Source organism: Protomyctophum bolini, assembly GCF_963924005.1.
Source record: "Protomyctophum bolini genome assembly, chromosome: 4".
In the NCBI taxonomy this organism is placed as follows: Eukaryota; Metazoa; Chordata; class Actinopteri; order Myctophiformes; family Myctophidae; genus Protomyctophum; species Protomyctophum bolini.
Window position 1 is genome coordinate 44521635 of NC_137865.1, and position 24688 is coordinate 44546322.

A 24688-nucleotide genomic window follows, 5' to 3' on the forward strand; every position below is an offset into this window, starting at 1 on the left:
TCAGCTCTAGACTGGGCAAGATCTCAATCGACTGGGCCATGTGCCTGAGTGGCCCAATGGCCCAACGCTACTCTTCTGGTTTATTACAAATATTACAAACGCAACATTATGGTTGTAATAAACAGTAAAGTGTCCCATCAGTCCCATTTGGTGTGAATGACATCAGTTACTCATAAAGGTCTAAGAGTGCAGGGAAACGTTATCATATTGGCAGACATTTTAGCTGAGAGTGGACACATTTGATTGCTCGAGTTTGACTGATTATGTTTTACTGGTGACATCAGCATGCACTGAGACAAACAAACACAACCATTTTGCCAAATGTATTCATTTCATTTAATATCATGATTGAACAAAGGTTTCGGACGGTTTTGTCATATTTTTGCTACTTACAGTTATGTCAAAAAGATACTATAATATTTCTCTGTTCGTTCAGATCAACAATCTCGACTCACGTACCAAACTATTGCATCACAGCTGAACTCTTGCTGAACTCAGCTGAACACCTTTACATTCTGTCTCTTTTTTTATGGCTGTCTAGGTCATTTTGACATCCTGACAAGTCCTCATAAAGTATGTTAGAATTAAGAGCCTTTTTAAAGGGGAAGACACTGCAGAGTGCTTACAAACCTGTTGTAATAAGATAACTCATGGCAACTTATTTGACAGTGTTGTGTTTTACAATGTATCTTTGTTGTTTATGTGCAGATATATGGGGATCGGTCTGTCTGCCCAGGGAGTCAACATGAACAGATTGCCTGGTGAGTAATGGAGCTCAGTTGAACATGTGGATTGATGCTTACATGGACGAAAACAATGTGTTAAGATAATTATGTAAATATTACAATATTGATGTGTAATCATACTTTAAAGGACAACTTTAGTTTTTTTTTTCAACCATGGTTCATGTTTTAGGTTGTTACTAGAGAAAGTAAAAGGTGAGGGCTAAAGAATTTTCATGTGCTGCCTTCTTTCGTTTTAGCGTTTTTAGCTTTTTTTTTACAGGGGGGGCGGGGGCATTCGAAGAAGTGGCTAAATGTCTTTTTTTAAAGAACAATGTCCTACTAAACCCCAGGAAATTACATCTGGCCACAGCAGTTTGTCTGAAACCTGTAACCTTTCATACTGTGTTTTATAGGCTCAATCGTCAGGTTTGTCACCTCCTTCACATTCAATAGACCCTGCAATATTTTGTGGACAGATGTTATTTCCTGGCGTCTGGTAGGCCTATTGTAAATAATAATAAAGAAAGCACCCTAAATGTTTGTAAAAAAAAAAAAAAAAAACACATATTTAGCCACTTGTTCGAATGCTTTGGCAGTAATTTCACTTCAGAGTTTCCTAATGGCAGTCAGTAGGCTCCAGTAGAGCCTACTGACTGCGAATGGATCTGGATGAGTTACCTACTGGTGGTTATGGGTTGATAGCATTCAAAGCGGGCGACATGGATCAAAACAACTTACAACAAGCTCAACAAACTCACTTCCTGCTGCAGAGTACAGTAAAGAACCGCTCTTGGACCAGGCTCTGGTGTTTGAAGCTACAGACTAAAACACACGGTGATGATCAGAGACAGGGATATGGCATTATCAATAGTACGAATCAAAGATATCGCCATGCCGAGGAATGCATCCATCGATGGGTATTCTAGGAGTCAGTGGATGCTGTGATGAATGTATTTATAGATTATACAGACAGGCGAGTGCCTATTGTAGACACTATGTATGGGTAACGGGAGGAAAGGTAATGACTGAGGTCACTCAACATGAACTGGTTATGGTGAGGATCTCGTTGCAGGGTCTGACTGACACTATCCCTGGATGGTTTGGCCTGAGGCCAGAATCTCTGGCAGTTCTTATCAGCCCAGATGGACACGTGGACAGTGGGAGAGAGCAGACAGCAATGCCTTCTTCCAGTTTGAAGTATAGTGGAGTGGAAGTATAGTGGAACATTTGAATTATGTTTCATTCTGGCAGATGGCTGCATACAGGAGGACAGACTAGTCGGACTGCATAATCGGTGATGATACAATTAATCAACTCTGTTTGAACTTTTTCCAGCAATTCTAATATGGCCCTGGCTTAGACCATAATGTAGACACAAAACTGTATTATTTTATGAAAACACAGAGGCAATTGATGTCAGTAGTATTAGTGTTGCGTAGTTTTTTGTTCAGACCAGCTAGATTTGTTGAAAGGAGTAGTAGTGTGAGAATGTGAATCATGGATGGATAGTGAATGGAGTTTAAGATGAAAGAGGTTGTGGAGAAGTTCAAATATTGCCAAAATGTGTGGGTTTTGGCAATGCGGCCGGAGGAGTGAAATATGGGCGGAGTTTCTACATTCATTGTATATGAATTGAGTCTGAATGGTCTGTTAGTTGTAAGGGAAACATGTCTGGGCATGTCAGTAGGTGGTTTGAACGTTGAAGCCTTTCCTGTACAACTCCAAAATACAGCTAAATGTCACGAAATGTCACAATCTAAGGAATTTCAGGAATGTTTTGGTAAATGGTGCATTTATATAGCGCCTTTATCCATAGATTGTGCATTACATTCACCCATTCATACACCGATTGTGGCGGAAGCCATGCAAGGTACCAACCAGCACATCGGGAGCAATTTGGGGTTCAGTGTCTTGCCCAAGGAGACTTCGACATGTAGACACAGGAGGAGCCGGGATTCAAACCGCCGACCCATGGATCATTGGACGACCTGCTCTACCTCCTGAGCCACAGTCGCCCATTTGACCATCATGTGCTTCAGTGGGGACAGTGAATCATGTGATTTCCTACTGTAGTTTTACAACTTCCGGCTACTGTATTTTTCCAAACACAGACTGTACAGAGCCACCGCCCTGACAGAATCGCTGGACTTGTTATTAGGTGTTTTGGAATTGGAACAAGACAGATCTTATTGTTGATGTCAGATCTTGGATTATGTTTTCACTCCTGTGAGTCTGTCTGTCTATCTCTGAGTCTCTCTGTCCGTGAACAGCTAATCTTGGTCACCGCTGGACCGATCAGCGTGAAAAACCTTGCACGGGCGCTCCTAGTTGGCCAAAAAATGATATCTTCCCCAAAATTTGGCTAATTGGCCGCATGTTGGTGCTATACCAGCCAGGCTTCTTCACATTTTGGCCTATAACTCTTGAACCGTTAGGTTGTACAATCAAAACATTTCTCCCCTGGATGCCTTGGATTATAACGTCCCATAGCCTTGCCCATTTCCGCCTGACTAGACTGTCCACCATTTTCTTCAGAAGACACTTTCTGCTACTACTCAAAAAACCACACAAACTGCACAAATGCTACACATGTAATTGTTTGCTACCGACATATGATTTTTTTCCCAGGAAATTAGGCACACATGTATACAAAGGTCATACAAGGTTCATGTGACAATGACTGGAAAGTGAACAATGGCCGGCAGAAGCAGCAGAGTGACCAGTTAAAGAGTGTGACAGGCTACGTTAAATCAGTCATGGTAATACTTAGTTTATTTGCATGAATTTGCTTATTTTGCTTGTTAAAGACGACAATTTATGAAGACATGATAGTATGGGTGCAAAATGGAAATGTATATCTCAATAAAAATGTAATAGAACAACCACATTTTACTTAGTAAACGTTTAGTAGGGTAGGGTTGGATTGGTCCCTGCGACATACTAGCAATACTATCAAGCTGCCTCATGCTACAGAAACAGGAGATATGCTCCTGCCCTATGAGCCTCATGGCTCGGCAAGGCTTACTTACTTTAGGGTAGGGTTAGCAGCATCGTTTATCCATAAATTCGTGCACATCCCTATCAAAAGTATTTTTGAAGACACATTTTCAGAAATAGACAGACGTCTAGTGTGTTTTTTTCTTATAATTTTTCTCTTTAGAGGAAAAAACTTCTCTATATCTAATATAACTAAAGTAAAAGAGTTTTTTACTGGGACTCATTTACATCCAAAGTAAGAAGGCCATGCTATATTAGGACATCAAGCATTTCAAGCTATACAATGTACTACTGTATGATGACCTCATTTAAAAACATTTGTCTGCATTGGGATTGAGATTATAGGCAGTGATTCCACCATTACCAGAAGGATTCTGAAGGCAGCCAAACATGGTGATCCCAGAGTGGCAATCTTGTTCCTCATCTACATAAATATATACACAGGGCGTCTTGTATGCTGTAGCACCGTACAACGCTCATTGTTTATTTAACTCTGAGAGTGTACAATTGTAGTTACCATGCCTCATGTTGGCAGTGGAGACTCCAGACAGATTGCTGCTGGCATTGCTTGCAAAATGACATTTATATAATCTCCATAGTGTTCTGAATTTACATCCTCATTGACGTCATAACATGGAATTGGAAGAGAATTAGTGCAAAGATCCAGAGGTTTTTTGTGCTGTAGTATTTCCATTTTCCAACACTTTTACTTGTACTCCACAACATCTGAGATCCAACTCTTGTACTTTTACAGTTTTACTCCACTACATTTATTTGAAAATGTAGTTACTTTGTATATTTGGATTATTATTACAAAACATACATTAACCTCATATATAGATTTCAGTCATTTGAAAATAGCCAATCTTTGGCGATTGTAGTTGATTGTAGATTTCAACAGAGTTTTAAGCATTTGAAAACTCGAAATGGAACATTCTGTCTAATGACTACTTTTGCTTTTAGTAATATTACGTTAGGTACTCTTTTTATACCAATACTTTTGTACTTTTACTCAATTAAACGTAGAATTCCGGACTATTTCTACATTGCAGTATTGATACTTTTTTACTTAAGTAAAACATTTGAGTACTCCACCACTGGGTTTGTTACGGTCAACTGAAACAAATCTCTCCTTCCTTCCTCTGGGAGCCCATGAACTCTTTTCTTCTGCTCTCCAATCCCCCTCTTTCTCAACACACGCACATCCCACAGACAGCCACACAATGAGATCAGTGAATGGTTGACCACGCTCTGATGACATAGGAGGAAGCATCGTAGCCATATTGTAGCTCAGGGCCGCACGACTAAAGCACCATGCTACTAACACCAAGCCAATCGGAGCAACGCTCTCCTCTGGCCAATCACAGCGTAGTCCAGTCTGTATCATCTGCCCTGTGCCTATAGTCAAGGGTTCCCCCCATTGGGTGGGGGTTTATGGAATGAATGCCATGGACCCATCCAGCCAATTCAACAGACTCTAGATCTCACGCACGCACACAACACACGCACCCACGCGCGCATACATACATTCATTATTCCTCTTTATTATTCACATTACTTCAAATGTCACACAAAGGTGGGAACAGAGTGGAAGAGTGGTGAATCTGTAAAAGCTTACTCATGTATTCGTTATGAAAATATTGTTCTGGTCGCTAGGATCCTAGTGTACAGGCCATAGCCCTGGTGCTAGACAGATTGCTGTGGATTACCTCAACACTGTGTGTGTGTGTGTGTGTGTGTGTGTGTGTGTGTGTGTTAGTATTTAAAGTGTGTTTGTAATGTATGCAATCATTTGCATAATGTATGTGTGTGTCCATAGCAGTACAGTGTTTTCCACAACTGACCTCTGTGTCTGATCCAGTGGTAGAGACCTGCCCATTTCATTAGCATGTTGGAGCAGTGAGCCTGGCTTTGGAGGCAATATCCCTGTCAGCAGATTAATCTAATACCCCCCCAACACACACACACAAGCACGGGCACATAACTGTGTGCACATGAGCACACGGAGCACATACTGCTGTACATAAACAAACCATAATAAACACATGTACAAATCTAATCTTGAGGTAATTCTTACATGCGCACATGACGTCACATATCTTGGGTCTCATACACATATGCCAGCCCCTGATGAGGGAAGACTGCCTACAACTCTGAATGGTCTGTCATATAGCAGGATTGGTATTAATTCACTTTCAATTCTGGAAGCAAAATGGGTATAATTAACGTATGGGTTACAGCCCATACATGCAAACAGAAAAGTCCTATCTGATAGCATTAAACGACATTAAACTCACTTTGCCACTCGATTTGACACTCACTAGTTTATGCATGGGCAACGTGACTCATTTATAACCGAGTACTGAAATTATTGGTAGATGTTGATGTTTTGCACCCAGTACGTCCGTCCGTCCGTGTGTCAATCCGTCAGCCTACAAGCAGCTAATCTCCAGCACCGTCGGCCTGATCGCAGCGAAACTGGGCACACACACACACTCCCTGGATGGTAGAGCAGAACCTCTGCCTCAGAATGTTCTGTTGTGTCCCTCGACATGCCTCAAATCATGAACGCAGCGTCCGGTTGCCGTGAAAGGCAGAGGAAGAAATTCCACACTTCACGTTGGCCAATTATAGTGCCGCCAGAAGGCCACAGTAACCCACCTGACCTGGCGGAGGCCTGTGCTCCGAGGAGCACGTTTTCGTGTGTGTGTGTGTGTGTGTGTGTGTGTGTGTGTGTGTGTGTGTGTGTGTGTGTGTTAAAAGAAAACAGGAAATCATTTTAACCACAGGAGACTAGAGCTTACATTGTTTTATGCATGTTAAAAGTACTAAGTTGCTTTGCTTGGTTTCCTGGTGTCAGTCCGGTCCGATGTTGACGTCTGCATTCCTATTGTGACACATTTTGGGTACTGATGAAAACAGGACCATAACTTTACGTTATATTTCATAGCCCAGGCTGAGAGGAAGTATGTTTTCTTTGTGCCACTGAGTGACCCTGTAAGTCTGTCTGCGAATAGAATGACGCTGAGCGGTCAAGTAAACACAACATGCAGTGTATCATCATTGGTTTGTGAATGAAAATAACATTCTCCTCCAAAATCAACATTTGAGGCTCGAAGACATGAAGACACCCTTATTCTCACATTGAATATCGTGCAACAACATAGGATCGCGTTACAATGAATGCCATTTGTTGTCCCTGAGGTCATGAATCTCAAAAGACCATTATACCTTGTTGGTAAGTATATTTGGATGAAATGACATACTAAATATTTAGTAGTGCATGGGGTCACTTCCTCCCTTCTCCAGTACACAAACAGTAAAATGAACCCATGCTCTCCTTATTTAGCCTCAGAGACTCTTGGGCTGGAAGGCAATGACTCACCACCAGGCTTTGTATACTGCGTCCCCCTCCTGGACGTCTAAAGAATGACACGCCATCTAAGGGGGTAGTGCTAAATAAGTAGACCTTCATGTGAATTTGCATCAAAATGGCTGTGGTTTAGTCAAAATCAAGCTGGAAAATCTAGGGAACAACTCTTAATGCCTCTTCCAGCGACTGCTATCAGTGGCCTTGGCTTGAGCACCGTGTCTAATGTCCACTTTCGGAACAATCCATCCAACAATGGACAACACTGGGGCCCCTTTTCCACTAAAAGAACTTTGGTTCTAGAACTGCTTCTGTTCTTTATTTTTGATGATGGTTTATATCACCTCTGCATCTTCCAACCTCCTGAATAGTGTCACGGCCACTTTGGTTCCCACTTCAGGGCAAGAAATAAGTGTTTTTTTTGTTCCAGTTCCAAACCAAGATTCAATAATTTATTTGCCATGTCAACAAGTTGATAGGAATTTGTCTTGGTTCATACTCAACATATACAGACAACCATAGATACACAAACAAGAAGGACACAATACAAAAACCAGCAGCATAGGAAATTACATTCAGTTTTTTAAAGTGCTATATGCATATTGCTACAAGTTCAGATGTCTAATGGCTACAGGGTAAGTGCTATCTCTGAAGCGAGATGTTGAGCTCTTGATACTTCTATATCTCCTGCCTGATGGGAGGAGATTGAAGAGGTGATGTGCAGGATGGGAGTTGTCTGCAATGATTTTGTTTGCCTTCTTAACTATTCTGGTGGAGTAGAGTGAGGGAAGTGTAGGGAGGCTACCAGTTGCATCACAGAGATTATTGCTAGTTTCTATGCTAGGTGTTCACTGCTCTTGTTTTGTTTTTTTTGAGTGGTGCAACCACTCCAAGGAACAGCAATGTCCGTCCTAACCTATGTGACTATGTCCTGACTCCTGACCTAACCTATGTGACTATGTTTAGAGTACCAGTACGGGCAAAAGTGGCACTGTTGCGCCAGAAACATTACAGAGAGAGACAGAGAGAGAGAGGCAGGGGCAGGGGGAGAGGGGAGTTCACACAGGTGTGATTCTTCTGCTTTAGGCAGGAATCCCAAGACAAGAAATAATTTTCTTTATCCAAATTCTTGCTCAAATTCCAGGATGGGACAAGCACTCGTACGGGTACCACGGGGACGACGGCCACTCCTTTTGCTCTTCGGGGACTGGACAGCCGTACGGCCCGACCTTCACCACGGGCGACGTGATTGGCTGCTGCGTCAACCTCATCAACAACACCTGCTTTTATACAAAAAACGGCATCAGCCTAGGTCAGTATAATGCTGCATGTATATCCACATTACTGTACACACGGCTCTGTTGCTTTGTTTGGTTAAATGGTTAATTGGTTGTTTCATTTCATTTCACACTACCGTATTACTATTTTTTTGTCCGGTAAGTTTTGAAACTGTGACTCAAATAACTTGCTATCATTTTCACTTCCGTCTCACAGGTGTAGCCTTCACAGACCTCCCTGTGAGTATTGCGACAAATATAATATATAATACATATTACTAATTGTGTTGTAATGTATCCCCCCCCCCCCCCCCAACCTTGAATCTAACTCCACTCATGTCTCGCATGTCTCTCCTTTCCCTTCTCTCATTTCCTGTCACTCCAACTATGAAAGCGGAAATTGCCATTAAAGGACCACTTTTCAACCTAACTTCATATAATCGGTCCTCACTAATAATCGTGAAAAAATGTTGCAATTTCTTTCTACTCGGTCTGTGTCTCATAGGAGGGCTGTGGGCAGTTCAGAAACCGTCTTCCAGTGACATCATCATCGATGGTGAATACAAGCAAATAGAAACTGCAGGCTTTCTAGTCCTGAAAAGTTGCAATGCGAAAATGGAAGCCATCGTTCTCACGATAATGAAAATCTAAATATTTCTGTTAAAAAAATCTTGTTTAAAAAAAAAATCTGCCTAATGATGATGTCACTGGAAGATGGTTTCTAAACTGCCCACAGCCGTCCTATGAGACACAGACTGAGACATGATTATTAGTGAGGACCTATTATATGAAGATAGGTTGAAAAGTGGTAAAGTGGTCCTTTAATGATAAAAAAAACCCAATCTGCTTCATCATAAACCTTGGTGTGTTCTCTGTCTCCAGCCCAACCTATACCCCACCGTGGGGCTTCAGACCCCCGGCGAGATCGTAGATGCAAATTTTGGCCAGCAGCCGTTTGTCTTCGACATCGAGGACTACATGAATGAATGGCGGGCAAAGATCCACGGCATGATCGCACGCTTCCCCATCGGCGAGAGGCTGGGGGAGTGGCAGGCTGTTCTACAGAAGTAAGTATGCATGCGTTTACACACACACACACACACACACACACACACACACAGAGAGAGACAGATGGACCTACATTTGAAAATTGCGGGAGGCAAGTTGGCAACAGTCTGGCACCCGAGACTAAGTGGCATATAACAGATATGGTAATCCAACGTGACATTCTTGCAGTCCATCTTTAACCCATTTTGACCTGAGATCAGATTCTAAAAAATGTCTTCTATACATCCTGACAGTTTTCTGAAAAAGCTATCTTTCTATGTCAGTGGTTCTTCGAGTTTTCAAAAATAGCAGACCTATACAAGCTCGTAGCTTGTAGATCTGCTATAACATAATGCATAACATAATGCTAACACCAAAAGGGGTTCCCGCCCAGAATAGGTTAAACCTATAACAGATATGGTAATCTTGCATGCATGGCATCTTTAAACCTATATGTTGTGTGTGTTTTCTCCGCAGTATGGTGTCTAGCTACCTGGTACACCACGGTTACTGTGCCACGGCGACAGCCTTCGCCAGAGCCACGGAGACTTCGATACAAGAGGACCAGTCTTCTATAAAGAACAGACAGAGTGAGTGAGGAACCCTAACACACACCCTTTGAATCATGGCCATTGAATGGAACATTTCTGTTGTGCTTTAGGGCTGTCACGATTACACATTTAAGTTAACGATTAATTCTCTCACACTCAATAATTGTGATTAACGATTTAATTGGAACATTACAAATTTCTGTTTGGCTTTTAGGCTTCGTAATAAAAAAGTGCACAGGGTATTGAATGTAACATTTTTTGCAACTGTTGGCAGCCTGCAGTTGCTTCTGATCAACAATGACATTATAGATTAATTAATTCATTGAGACACACATGCGGGTATTTCGGTTTGAAGCCGCCATTGCTTCATCAGGTGAAAACAACACAGCGTACCATTGGAATTGCATTAAGAAACGTACACATACTACACATTTTATGGGTTTTTTCGTCATAGCACAACATGAAGTATTGTAGTGCAGATGAACCACCACCGATGCAATGACAAATGAAAACAGTGCCACCAAATATTCTAAACTTTCCCGCGATTCTGCCAATAATCATATTCTTTGAGACACATCTAAGTTTCGAACCTGACAGGGGTCAAATAAAGAATCACGTGACGTTGATCCCCTTCCCCAATTCGCTAATTCTAGGACATGACGTATGTGTAGTCACTACTCAGAACTCAGGAGAACAGGAAGGTCAAAATGAGTGTGTTCATTCATTGTGTTTTTTCACTGTCCAATAGGAATACAGAAGCTGGTGCTGTCAGGGCGGGTGGGCGAGGCCATAGAGGCCACTCAGCAGCTGTATCCCGGCCTCCTAGAACACAATCCCAACCTACTATTCATGTTGAAGTAAGTTACACACTCCCAACCTACTATTCATGTTGAAGTAAGTTATACAATCATAGAACACAATCCCAACCTACTATTCATGTTGAAGTAAGTTATACATTCATAGAACACACTCCCAACCTACTATTCATGTTGAAGTAAGTTATACAATCATAGAACACACTCCCAACCTACTATTCAAGTTGAAGTAAGTTATACAATCATAGAACACACTCCCAACCTACTATTCATGTTGAAGTAAGTTATACAATCATAGAACACACTCCCAACCTACTATTCATGTTGAAGTAAGTTATACAATCATAGAACACACTCCCAACCTACTATTCATGTTGAAGTAAGTTATACATTCATAGAACACACTCCCAACCTACTATTCATGTTGAAGTAAGTTATACAATCATAGAACACACTCCCAACCTACTATTCATGTTGAAGTAAGTTATACATTCATAGAACACACTCCCAACCTACTATTCATGTTGAAGTAAGTTATACATTCATAGAACACACTCCCAACCTACTATTCATGTTGAAGTAAGTTATACAATCATAGAACACACTCCCAACCTACTATTCATGTTGAAGTAAGTTATACAATCATAGAACACACTCCCAACCTACTATTCATGTTGAAGTAAGTTATACATTCATAGAACACACTCCCAACCTACTATTCATGTTGAAGTAAGTTATACAATCATAGAACACACTCCCAACCTACTATTCATGTTGAAGTAAGTTATACATTCATAGAACACACTCCCAACCTACTATTCATGTTGAAGTAAGTTATACATTCATAGAACACACTCCCAACCTACTATTCATGTTGAAGTAAGTTATACAATCATAGAACACACTCCCAACCTACTATTCATGTTGAAGTAAGTTATACATTCATAGAACACACTCCCAACCTACTATTCATGTTGAAGTAAGTTATACATTCATAGAACACACTCCCAACCTACTATTCATGTTGAAGTAAGTTATACATTCATAGAACACACTCCCAACCTACTATTCATGTTGAAGTAAGTTATACATTCATAGAACACACTCCCAACCTACTATTCATGTTGAAGTAAGTTATACATTCATAGAACACACTCCCAACCTACTATTCAAGTTGAAGTAAGTTATACATTCATAGAACACACTCCCAACCTACTATTCATGTTGAAGTAAGTTATACATTCATAGAACACACTCCCAACCTACTATTCATGTTGAAGTAAGTTATACATTCATAGAACACACTCCCAACCTACTATTCAAGTTGAAGTAAGTTATACATTCATAGAACACACTCCCAACCTACTATTCAAGTTGAAGTAAGTTATACATTCATAGAACACACTCCCAACCTACTATTCAAGTTGAAGTAAGTTATACATTCATAGAACACACTCCCAACCTACTATTCATGTTGAAGTAAGTTATACATTCATAGAACACACTCCCAACCTACTATTCATGTTGAAGTAAGTTATACATTCATAGAACACACTCCCAACCTACTATTCATGTTGAAGTAAGTTATACATTCATAGAACACACTCCCAACCTACTATTCATGTTGAAGTAAGTTATACATTCATAGAACACACTCCCAACCTACTATTCAAGTTGAAGTAAGTTATACATTCATAGAACACACTCCCAACCTACTATTCATGTTGAAGTAAGTTATACATTCATAGAACACACTCCCAACCTACTATTCATGTTGAAGTAAGTTATACATTCATAGAACACACTCCCAACCTACTATTCATGTTGAAGTAAGTTATACATTCATAGAACACACTCCCAACCTACTATTCATGTTGAAGTAAGTTATACATTCATAGAACACACTCCCAACCTACTATTCATGTTGAAGTAAGTTATACATTCATAGAACACACTCCCAACCTACTATTCATGTTGAAGTAAGTTATACATTCATAGAACACACTCCCAACCTACTATTCATGTTGAAGTAAGTTATACATTCATAGAACACACTCCCAACCTACTATTCATGTTGAAGTAAGTTATACATTCATAGAACACACTCCCAACCTACTATTCAAGTTGAAGTAAGTTATACATTCATAGAACACACTCCCAACCTACTATTCAAGTTGAAGTAAGTTATACATTCATAGAACACACTCCCAACCTACTATTCAAGTTGAAGTAAGTTATACATTCATAGAACACACTCCCAACCTACTATTCATGTTGAAGTAAGTTATACAATCATAGAACACAATCCCAACCTACTATTCATGTTGAAGTAAGTTCAACACACCTTAATTTACATTGAAACAAGTTAGAACTCTGTCTCTTAAGTTGTAGTGTAACATAGCTACAAGCTGTTGCTTCTTGTCTGGCAAATACTAACACAAATCAGCCACATGTCGAGCTTAGGTAACCCCAAAATGGACTGTTTAGTGAAGTAACAGTATTACTTCAACGTTATCACCACCCACCCGTCCTACAAATGTAACCATGCCTCGAGTTTTGTGACTTGCTCAGTTGCTGTCTACGTTCTACCTTTTGACCAGGTCATCAGTGTAATGAAGAAGCCGTTCTCATTAGACTCTCTAAATAAGTTATAACTTTACCTTCTTTAGGGATATCTTATGACTGCATTATGACAATTGCCTAAATGTAGGACATTTATAGTGCCTAACTGCAGTATGCTGATTCCCCTTCTGCATTCATTGCTGATGTATCCTAGCCTATTCAGTTGCCATGGAGGTCAGGACGAACGGTTATTCTGTTCTTAAACTCATTCAACATTAAACTCCATATATTATACTCAAATGTGATTTCCAAGTTCATCGATTTTTAAGACTTTGAAGTCAAGATAATTTAGGCCAATTCTCCTCACTTTCTGTGGTTCACTGGTTCCAGACAGCATATTATACATTTCTTTTTTTCTGTCCAACAAATTACTTATAAATTAGTTGTACTGCGTGCTGTAATCACGTCCTGTGTCTGTCAGGTGTCGTCAGTTCGTGGAGATGGTGAACGGCACAGACAGTGAAGTTCGCTGTTTTAGCGTTCGCTCCCCCAAGTCCCAGGACAGCTATCCCGGCTCGCCCAGCCTCAGCCCTCACCACGGCGGCACCACCAACGCACCACACCTGCACACCACCGGAGGAGCGGACAGCAGCCCCACGTGCAGTAACGGCGTGACTCCCCCCAACAAATCAAAGAGCCACGCTGGAGGAGGGGGCAGCAACAGCAAGTACCCCGGGGTCTCCTCAGCCTCCTCTTCCTCCTCCTCCTCCCCTTCCTCCGTTAACTACTCCGAATCCAACTCCTCCGACTCCACCAAGAGCCAGCCACACAGCGCCAACAGCAACCAGGAAACAAGGTAGGGATGGCTGTCCTCCCTTAGAGTATATATTCATAGAAACGGCACCCGGAGGAAACCCTGAGGCGAAATGAACATGGTGGCCGAATTTGGTGTCGCAGTTTGGACCCAAACACATGACCGCGCTGGTCCGTTGACTATCATTGCGCACGTTCATGATGACACGTGAGCGCTGTTTCATACGTGAACGTGCGTGTAATGATAGTCAACGGCAGCGCGTTCATGTGTCCAATCCATCCCAGAATGCACTCTGTTGAATGTGCCTACCCGGAAGGAGGAGTGAAATCGCCTCATGCGCTTTTGAGCAACTTAATGCATGTGCCATGCTCGCCTGTTTCAGCCAGAGGAGGAAACGTTTGCTTGACTCTAGGGACTGCCGTTTGTAAATGCGTACATTTGAATCATCCAATCATATCTATACAAATTATGTTGCAGTGCACATCAGGAGAATCAGATATATTATAGTGTCTTAACTTTTGATTTGATCTTTATTTATTTTGAACAAATAAAGTACAGAAAGCCCATACATACACCATTAAGACAATGACAAAGCAAGGGACATTTTTGTTCAAGGATGGGCAGAGAGAAGCAAAAGCTTAACATCACGCTATGGTTCAGGATTGGCTGTTTCTTTTTTAACTTCACTTCAAGTGTCTCTAAAGACGTAGGGAAATGAATTGTGTGTATTTGCTGCCAGTCTCTCTGTGACTTGTAAACAAACAAACTCAACGCACACGTCACGCATGTAACAGAGCTGTTGTCATATCATGTCACATTGACATGTCTACAGGAGTGTCAACAGGTGTGTGTGTGTGTGTGTGTGTGTGTGTGTGTGTGTGTGTGTGTGTGTGTGTGTGTGTGTGTGTGCATGTGTGTGCGTTTACAGTGATAGTGAGATGGAGATTGAAGCAGAGCATTATACCAACGGGGTGGTTGATGGCTCCGCCTCTTCAGCACGGATCATGAACGGCACATACAAACACCAAGAGATCCTTCAACCAGATGACAACAGCCTGGGCAACGGTGTAACAACCGGTACGTACACACACACACACACACACACACATACAAACACCAAGAGATCCTTCAACCAGATGACAACAGCCTGGGCAACGGTGTAACAACCGGTACGTACACACACACACACACACACACACATACAAACACCAAGAGATCCTTCAACCAGATGACAACAGCCTGGGCAACGGTGTAACAACCGGTACGTACACACACACACACACACACATACAAACACCAAGAGATCCTTCAACCAGATGACAACAGCCTGGGCAACGGTGTAACAACCGGTACGTACACACACATACAAACACACACACACACACACACACACACATACAAACACCAAGAGATCCTTCAACCAGACGACAACAGCCTGGGCAACGGTGTAACAACCGGTACGTACACACACACACACACACACATACAAACACCAAGAGATCCTTCAACCAGATGACAACAGCCTGGGCAACGGTGTAACAACCGGTACGTACACAACACACAGACCGCTGATGATCAGTGTAACGGGTACGCTACACCAGTGGTGGGAAAAGTACTCAAATGTTGTATTTAAGTAAAAGTGTCAATACTGCAATGTAGATGTGCTCCGTTACAAGTAGAAGTCCCGTATTAAAAATGTACTAAGTTAAAAGTACAAAAGTATCGGCATCAGAATGTACTAAAAGTAAAAGTACCTATATTGCAGAATGTCCCATTTCACAAGTTAAAAAATGTGTACAAAAACTTTAGAAAATAGCCGATCTACAAGGCCGAAATGTATATAGGGTTGAAGTGGTTAATGTATGTTTTCTAATCAAAATTATATCTTTTTTTTAACCCAATAAACAGATTTTCTTTTTTTAAGAAGAAAAAAAAGTGTTTTGACCACTTGTAACCACTAGGTGGCAACATAAGACTTGGTCTACATACTGTAGTTTTTTTTTTGGCTTTACATTTACAATTCTCATCCATCAGTTTGCCCTCGCAAATACCTTTTGAATGTAAAGAGAGAGAGAGAGAGAGACTTGCTTACTTTACCATTAATGAAATGGAATTCTAGGATTGTGTGCCGAATCACTCATTTAGAGCTGAGGCTGATTTTTCTGAACAACTATCCGACTATACTGTATAACCCATTCTGACCTGAGATCAGATTCATACGAGGTTTCCACTGGACACACCACTGGTCTGATTAACCCATTCTGACCTGAGATCAGATTCTAAAAATGTCAGTCGTTCTTCGATTTTTCAAAAATAGCAGACCTACAAGCTCGTAGCGCGCCACTCGGTGGCGCGCTATGAGCTTGTAGATCTGCTATTTTTCAATAGCTAAAGCATGACATGATGCTAACACCAAAAGGGGTTCCCGCGCAGAATGGGATAAATGTCAACAGCACAGTAATGGACACGCGTATGTGTGCGTTTCCCCCACGCAGACGAGGCCTGCAGCAGTAGCAGACAGCTCTGTGGAGGGAACCAGGCCGCCACAGAGAGGATGATTCAGTTTGGTAGAGAGCTGCAGACGCTCAACGAGCAACTGTGCCGCGAGTATGGCAAGAATGCCGCGCACAAGAAGATGTTGCAGGTACGCGCACGCACGCACAAGAAGATGTTGGAGGTAGGCCAATGCACGCACTCACGCACTCACGCACTCACTCACTCACTCACTCACACACACACACACACACACACACACACACACACAATGTTTGCAGTTGGTGATGTTGACTATTGGGGCCCTATATCCTCCCGGTGGGTGCTCCTCACTGGCAGGTGAGTTAGTAGGATACAACAGCAGTGGCAACACAGAAATGTGTGTGGGATGAAATGAATTGGCATGACGACTAAATTGGGGAGAAAAATGGGGTAAATTCTAAATAAATAAACTATATATAAATATAATGCTCTGCAGTTGAGAATTGCTATAGTGTTCTCTTTGTAGCAAAGGAAAATGGCACAGTCTCAGTGCATCTCGGTGCAAACTGAAATGGGGCGTACACCCTGCACGCTCATCTCAACACAACTGTCAGCATGTATTAATCTGTCGTCAATTTGACGTGAGTGTAGCCAACAATCAAATCTCATGTCAGATCTCGGCTCATGTATGTTTTTCCATCGTTCGACGTGCCTTGCAGGATAGTTAGACATTCCGACAGGCTTTTAAGCATATGCAGCAGCCACCCACATAATAATTCACTTAAATTGTATGTAACCTAACATCTAATATCTAACATAACCCTGGCTTGCATATCCCTAACAAAAATACGCAACTTCAGGGTTAACAGATAACTCCTGGGGGATCCCGAGGTGTTCCAAGGCCAGTGAGTCGATGTGATCCCTCATCTGCACCTTGGTCTGCCTCGGGGGTCCCAGTGGGACGTGGTCTGCCTGGGGGTCTCCTCCCAGCGGGACGTGCCTCTAATTAAAATCAATCTACTGTATTATATTAGGTTTAGATGTTGAATCAGTTAAACAAGAACTTTAACGGCTATTCATATGTCAAACCTGGCAGATCCAGTTAAGACCTATACATAGGAACGTTTAGTCAAATAGTGGTATTTTCCATTTTTTGTTTAGGATATATCTTTTAAAGTAAACTGTTGTTGACGACTATACTGTAAGTGAGTGATTTACTCTGTCTCGTTCTCTGCCACTGTTGACCACAGCAGTGATTGTGTTTACCAGACCGCATTCATCATATGGCACTTTATAGATTGTTCCATTGGACTTACAATGTTGTGTGTGGTCATATATTTGTTATTATACTTGTGTTATATTTGCTTATTAGATGTGTGTCTGTGTCAAGTATTGGTGTGTGTGTGTATGTGTGCTGTGTATGCAAATAGGTGTGTGTGAATACAGGGATATGATTGCCGGGGTATATTCCAACCTTTGGAAACTTGCTCTTCTTGGCTGTATTCCGCTTCGGGAGATAGAGAGGGAGATATTTTAACCCATTTTGGGCGGGAACCCCTTTTGGTGTTGGCATCATGTCATGCTTTAGCTATAAAAAAATAGCAGATCTACAAGCTACGAGCTTGTAGGTCTGCTATTTTTGAAAAATCTAAGAGCGACTGACATCGAAACATAGCTTTTTCAGAAAACTGTCAGGATGTAGAAGACATTTTTTAAATCTGATCTCAGGTCAGAATGGGTTAAATAAGGATATTTAAATGATCGTTTTCAGCCGCCACATTTATCATTCTTCCGCTGACTGTGATTGGTTGTGAGTTGATTCCTGCAGTCGGATCGGCACTGGTTTCTACGGAAACGATGATAAATGAGGCTGTTCATATTTTCACACCACTGACTGCAGAGAGAGAGAGAACGGCTATTTGTAGACCTGGTCAAAACGGACAGGAACTAAATAATACCTACATGACTAGAACATTGCTTCCCCACCTCCACCGAGACAGTCAACCTTACCTCTCTCTTTCATTTTCCATCTCTCTCTCTCTCTCTGTCACTGTCTGTCTGACTGTCTCCAGGATGCGTTTAGCCTGCTAGCATACTCAGACCCGTGGAACTGTCCCGTAGGCCAGCAGTTAGACCCCACACAGAGAGAAACACTCTGCGGCGCACTCAACAGCGCCATTCTGGGTAAGGGACACACACGGGATGCTAATTTAACCAAGGATATGGTTAAATTAGCTATTAAGACTATAATTAAGAATGTTTAGCCTAGCTAGCAGTGGAGTTCTAAGGATACCTACCAAGCCCTGAGAACCACAGAGGATTATTGAAGCCACCAAATATGGTAGTATTGCAAGACCAATTTTACCATTTTATAATTCTACTGCGCATGCTTCTGCCATCTGATACGCTAGTGCGTCTGCTCTATAAAGCGTCGCAGTCCCGCCCCCTCGAGAGACCCGGAAAATAATAATAAAGACATTTACGCCGCGGACAAAGCCAACTCTTGTCGTGACAAATCATGACAACAAACACAATTCTTCGGGCCAAACAAAGAATTAGAAGTAGTAGTAGAACACTTTTTTTGTTGTTTTTCTTCTTTGTAATTATTTGTTTGGTCCAAAATATTGCGTTTGTTGTCATGATTTGTCACGACAAGAGTTGGCTTCGTACGACGCTTAAAAGGTCTTTAATTAAATACGTTTTGAAATGTCCATGGGAAAAATGCATTGGGATTCATTTCCTGGGCCTGGCGTCGTCATGAAAGGGAGCGGGACTGCGACGCTCTATTGGCTCCAACGTTGTAGCCAAGCCCGGAAGAGGGCTGTACTTCCGGGTGCTTCATGCGCTTGTGAGCAACTTTCATTGAAATGAATAGGTGCGGGCCATTACATTTCCCATCCAGTCAACCACAACTATTGCTATTACAAGTTACTTTATGTGCTACATCTATTGCTAACATTCCAAACAATATGTTGCTACCTCTATTGCTATTTGCTAACATTCCGAACAACCCTTTGCAGAGTCCCAGAACCTGCCTAAGCAGCCTCCACTGATGCTGGCCCTGGGCCAGGCCACAGAGTGTGTTCAGCTCATGGCCCGGGTCCGCTCTGGATCCTGCTCCTTCGCCAGAGTAGACAACTTTTTGCACTAGCCCAAGTCCAGGTGAGTTCAACGCATGCATGCACACGCACAATACACACGCACACGCACACACACACACACACACACACACACACACACACACACACACACACTCTCTTTATGTTAGCGCACAGTATACACAGGACAGGATATATTAATAAATAAAGTACAGTACATACATCTACACAACGTTCCTTACCTGTCATACTGTTACCCCGCCCCCTCATATTTCCTCACAGGTTATTGTTAAGCAGCGCGCTGAAAAGGGGTGTGTCCAGCAGGTAGTTGTCTTGGCGACAGAGGAGAGAGCATGCGTGTGATTGGTGTGTGTGGCTGTCCGTCAGACCGAGCCAGCGGGACTAGGAGAGGAGGAGGAGCAGCAGGAGGAGAGAGAAGAAAGTTTCTTTTTAATTTTAGTATTATCAAATACAAGAAAACGTGTGACACTATTTAAAGATAATTAATTATTATTATGTTTATCTAGTCTTTTTATTTAGAGATTGTTGTGCTCAACTTGGACGACAGAAATTCGAATTCCCTTCCCCTTATTTTTCCTCTTTTTGTTTTTTATGGGTGGATTTTTGATTCCCTAAAAACGACTCAGTATTTTTATTGGACTGTTGTTGTTGTTTTCCATATCACCACCAGACCACAACACTCATAGCTGGTTACCACAATGACACAGATTCTAGATCCTCCAATTGTAAGCTTCACCTTAGACCTTACTTTAGGTCATTGAAGTGATGTCAAACCCTGTCACTGAGGAAATGTAGCAGATAGAAAGACCCTGAGTCCCAGTTCTGAACATTTACCCCCCCCCCCCCCTAAAGGAGTGCACTTGGAAGTGCACTATTTATGTAAATGGAGCATTGCCTAAAGAGATGCATTTTTTTTTTCTACAGAAGTCCTACATTTGTCTACATATTTCTCCACACCTAAGAGGATTTGTTGTTTGTCGTTTTCCACTTTTTCAGTTGACAGAAGTCACAAGAAATCAATCGGTTGTTTTAAGAAAACATGCTTTTTGTGATACTACTACTACTACAGCCTATTCCTGTATGGTAATATTTCTGCAACATCTGAGAAACAAACAATGTACCACAGAAGCCGCTCCGCCACTATCGCATGGCCGATGCCCTAATGGGGAGTGTGTCATCAAAGGCTGCTGCATGTAAGACAATAACGAACAAAGTGTCATACTAGCAAAAAAAAACCTTTCAAATCCTCCCCCCAATCTTTGCCTGGTGCATGTTGTAGAACACATCCACTGGCTTTGGCTATACTTTCAAAGTATACACAAAGTACATGTGAGACATATTGATACACGGCCCCCCGGTGTGAATGTGGACGAGTTACCATTGGTAGCACAAAACCTCTTCGTTGATTGTATTGTACATGGAGCAGATCCCCCACAGGACTTTAAAACAGAGCACAACTCCTGTTGTACCTCCAAGCCCTGGGTTTAACTCCTGGGGCAAATGTATTTGTTTATACGTAACAACATTATTATCACCATTATTATTATTATTATTATTATTATTATTAACACCTTTTTGGTCACTTATGACAAACATTGCTTTTTATTCATCTGTAGGCCTTGACGTTAACATAGAGTTTAAGGAACTAAAGCTTCGTTTACTATACTTGTAGATCTTTGGGACACGACCCTGAGTGACCAAGTATAAATCAGGCTTTAGACCGGTGGTTCCCCCACCTGTGGATACTGCGAGGTGGCCCCCATATTATAATTGGCAAAATGCTAAGATGTTCATGATAGTGAAACTATTCATTTGCGGTCGATTTGACTGATCATAAAATAAACATGCTCTGAAAATGCACACGGCCCACCCATCTGATCACAATGGCTGTCGTGTTATACTATGGGTGGGCCGTGAACACTTTTGAGATTTCCAAGCGGGCCCCTGATCCAGAAACGTTTGAGAACCACTGGTTTAGAGAGAGAGACTAATATGGCTGACACCGTGTGGTGTTTGTGTATGGTAGCAGCAAGCTTTCATCAGAGCAGTCTTATTGACAGAGATATGCATCCCCCTGAGTTAGACCTGTTTATTTGCATAGTTACTATTATAATGTTGAATAAAGAAATGAAGCCATTTGCCAACATGAAGATTTTAAGTTGCCCTTTGTGTTTAAATCATTCTTTTTACTGCATGTAGGCTTCAGGGAACCTTTTTCAAAATGAGTTGTTTCGCCCAGTTTGAGCAACTCTGCCAAATTACAACTATTATAATGTTGTAAAGATCTGTTAAGCTTGTCCTGTCATGGTTCTTTAATTTAAAAAAGAAGATATAGAATAATTTGGATTAGAAGTGTGGTGTTCCTTCAAATAAGTATGAGTGTTTGTCTCTTAGTTGTCTTTCCACAAATCCTTCCATTATGTTTCATAACTGAAATGTTGCACTAACTGGGTTTTATGTCCAAATAATGCAGTCAGAAACACATTTCAGATTTTTATTATGCACAATCTTTCTCATATACACACACAGGCACAACTATCATGGTGGTAGGCTGGTGTTCGTACTGTTGGTCCTATCAACACACTTCTGACCAGGCCCTCAAAACTCTGCTCATACTATTGCTAGTTCATTTGTTTGTATTGTCCTGGGCTGGCCATAGGCCTATAACCTTTTGCCGTCTCTTCCCCTGAGAATTTGTTGTCCCCTCACACAAACAAGTCGGGACTCAAACAGTGAGTGAGAACGACTATTACGAGATACGAGTATTCTAAATTGTAGTTGTATTTGGGTTGATTGAATAGCTTTTTGTTTTTTAAAACGTAGCCTCCCACCAAACGATTCGATGAAGGAATTGAATCTGTTTGAAAATGTAAATTCACACTTGTTTTAAACATTTTTATGGCCAAGCCAGCAGACCACAGTAGACCTTTTATTTGGTCAGTTTGACCATGCTGAAAACACAGTGAAATATATCTTAGTTATAAAATATCCTTAATCCCTTCTCTGGACTCAGGGAATGACTGTCAGTCAAATAACCTAGTGTTCACCTTAGGTGGCTCTGTGTTGAACGTAGCTTTGGTAGAATGTCGTTATTCTTTCAAATAAAAACCCTCTTTCATTCACCTAAATGACAATCATACATAGCTTATACATAATTTGATAAGCTTCTCGTGGTTTAACAAAATGTCTTAAACCACGAGAAGCTTATCAAAACTGACCATTTAATGGTCAGTTTTGTTCTCGCTGTCTACAATTGAATTCATAATTATATATTTTTTTCTAACACTTTGTTTCATCCCTAATAGCATTATCCTAATATGTTCCATGGGTCCTGTATGTTTGTCAGTCTTAACTTACCGGTAAAACCTTTAGTCTTCAGTGAAACCAACGCGAGTCCCAACACGACTTGGAGCACTTTTTTTCCCCCATCTACACCAAACCTCTCGGGCCAAAGGTAGCCGACGTATTGTGAGCTTGTAGATCAGCTATTTTGGGGCAAATGTTACCCCCAGAATAGGGGAGCGGTGGTTAAGGTGTGCTGCTCCAAAATGATGTGGTCTGTCAGATCACTGACCATTACTAAATGCTGTCAGGTATAAATGCCATTTAAAAACACTGGATCTTTTCGACCACGTATCTCCTCACGTTTTTGTCACAGCTGTCACTCTTGATTGCCATGATGCAGTCAGTCAGTGAATCCATGGCATTTCGGCTCTGTATCGTAGCCCGCCTAACCCAAATTGTATATTTCCATTCATAAGAGAATTTTCATCCCACGGTAGAGATTTAACAGACTTATATTATGCTAGGGGTATGTGTATGCAGGGAGGGATCTAGTACAGGGTATGTTGTCGAGCTTTTCCCCGGGACAATTTGTTTTTATACAGAACACACCTTCTGCTACAGTACTATAGGAATTATTCTCCTGGCTACAGTCACATGCACACACTGTATACTGTAGTACATACATACAGTATAATATACGAACATGACACACATACACCTGCTAATGAATACACCTGTAAAGGACATATGTTACACATACAGACGCACACACAAACACCTGTAAGAACATGTTTTGCATACCTGTAGGGAACAAGTCTCCCAGCTCTTGTGTTTGAACTGGGTCTGTGTTGCAGCACTGTTAACGTGTACCCTTTGTTGATCCCGCCGTAGACATACCCTTTGATCATCTGGCGGAATGCTTTGTTCCACGCCAGATAAGTTAGATCAGCGATTATTCCCAGGAAAAGGAGGCATGTTGGACAGTGTTGGAACTAGGACCCGATCGAGGCCTCTTGACAGCAAATCGATTTCATTTGGGGAGGCCAAATGGAATTAGGCATTACAAAAAAAATAAAAACAAGCTGTGCACAATTGACTCCTATTATGATTTTAATTTCGTATTTTGAGTTTTAGCAAAAAACAAACAAAAAAAAGAATTGTGAAATGAGTTACTCTACTTAGCATGAAACTTTTAAAATGTTTAAAATGAAATAAAAAAATAAAAAACAATAATAAAAAACATACCTATGTACTGGAAACATGATTAAAAAAATGAAATATTGTATTCTGTTTAATTTTGACAGAATTATTTTTATTAAAAATACACATCCATACGCATATTATTGATCTTGTCATTATTTTGGTGTTTTATCATCTTTTTTTTGTTTACTGTTGGAATAAAGCTTACAGCCATGAGTTCATATAGCATTCTCTGGCTATTCTTTTCTTTTTCTTTTTGCGAACGCAGTGAGCACTTACTATGAGACCTAGCAGATCATGTCTGTCTGTCTGTCCCGCTATCCAAATATGGAGTGTGTTGCATCAGCAATCACTCAGCTCCATATATGGGCACAAAAGGGGCCAGTGATTTGTTTGTTGTGGACCTGGCCCCTTTTGTGCCCATATATGGAGCTGAGTGCGTTCGCTTCCC

At 41.3% G+C, this 24688-nt stretch overlaps 1 protein-coding gene across 4 annotated transcripts in view; it reads left to right on the plus strand.

Moving 5' to 3' along the window:
* The window catches only part of ranbp10 (RAN binding protein 10), a 36934-nt gene extending 12474 nt beyond the window's left edge, over positions 1 to 24460 (plus strand). The window contains exons 3-15 of one of the 4 annotated variants that reach the window (XM_080762344.1): positions 709 to 761; positions 8237 to 8404; positions 8587 to 8609; positions 8875 to 8925; positions 9252 to 9436; positions 9894 to 10006; positions 10716 to 10824; positions 13826 to 14200; positions 15087 to 15235; positions 16654 to 16835; positions 18706 to 18817; positions 19654 to 19795; positions 20014 to 24460. In XM_080762344.1, coding sequence (XP_080618470.1) covers positions 709 to 761; positions 8237 to 8404; positions 8587 to 8609; positions 8875 to 8925; positions 9252 to 9436; positions 9894 to 10006; positions 10716 to 10824; positions 13826 to 14200; positions 15087 to 15235; positions 16654 to 16835; positions 18706 to 18817; positions 19654 to 19784 — 1651 coding nt within the window. In that variant the 3' untranslated portion in view covers positions 19785 to 19795; positions 20014 to 24460. The remainder of the gene's footprint in view (positions 1 to 708; positions 762 to 8236; positions 8405 to 8586; positions 8610 to 8874; positions 8926 to 9251; positions 9437 to 9893; positions 10007 to 10715; positions 10825 to 13825; positions 14201 to 15086; positions 15236 to 16653; positions 16836 to 18705; positions 18818 to 19653; positions 19796 to 20013) is intronic. The other 3 variants (XM_080762345.1, XM_080762346.1, XM_080762347.1) reach the window with 3 other exon arrangements.
* The last annotated feature ends 228 nt before the right edge of the window (positions 24461 to 24688 follow it).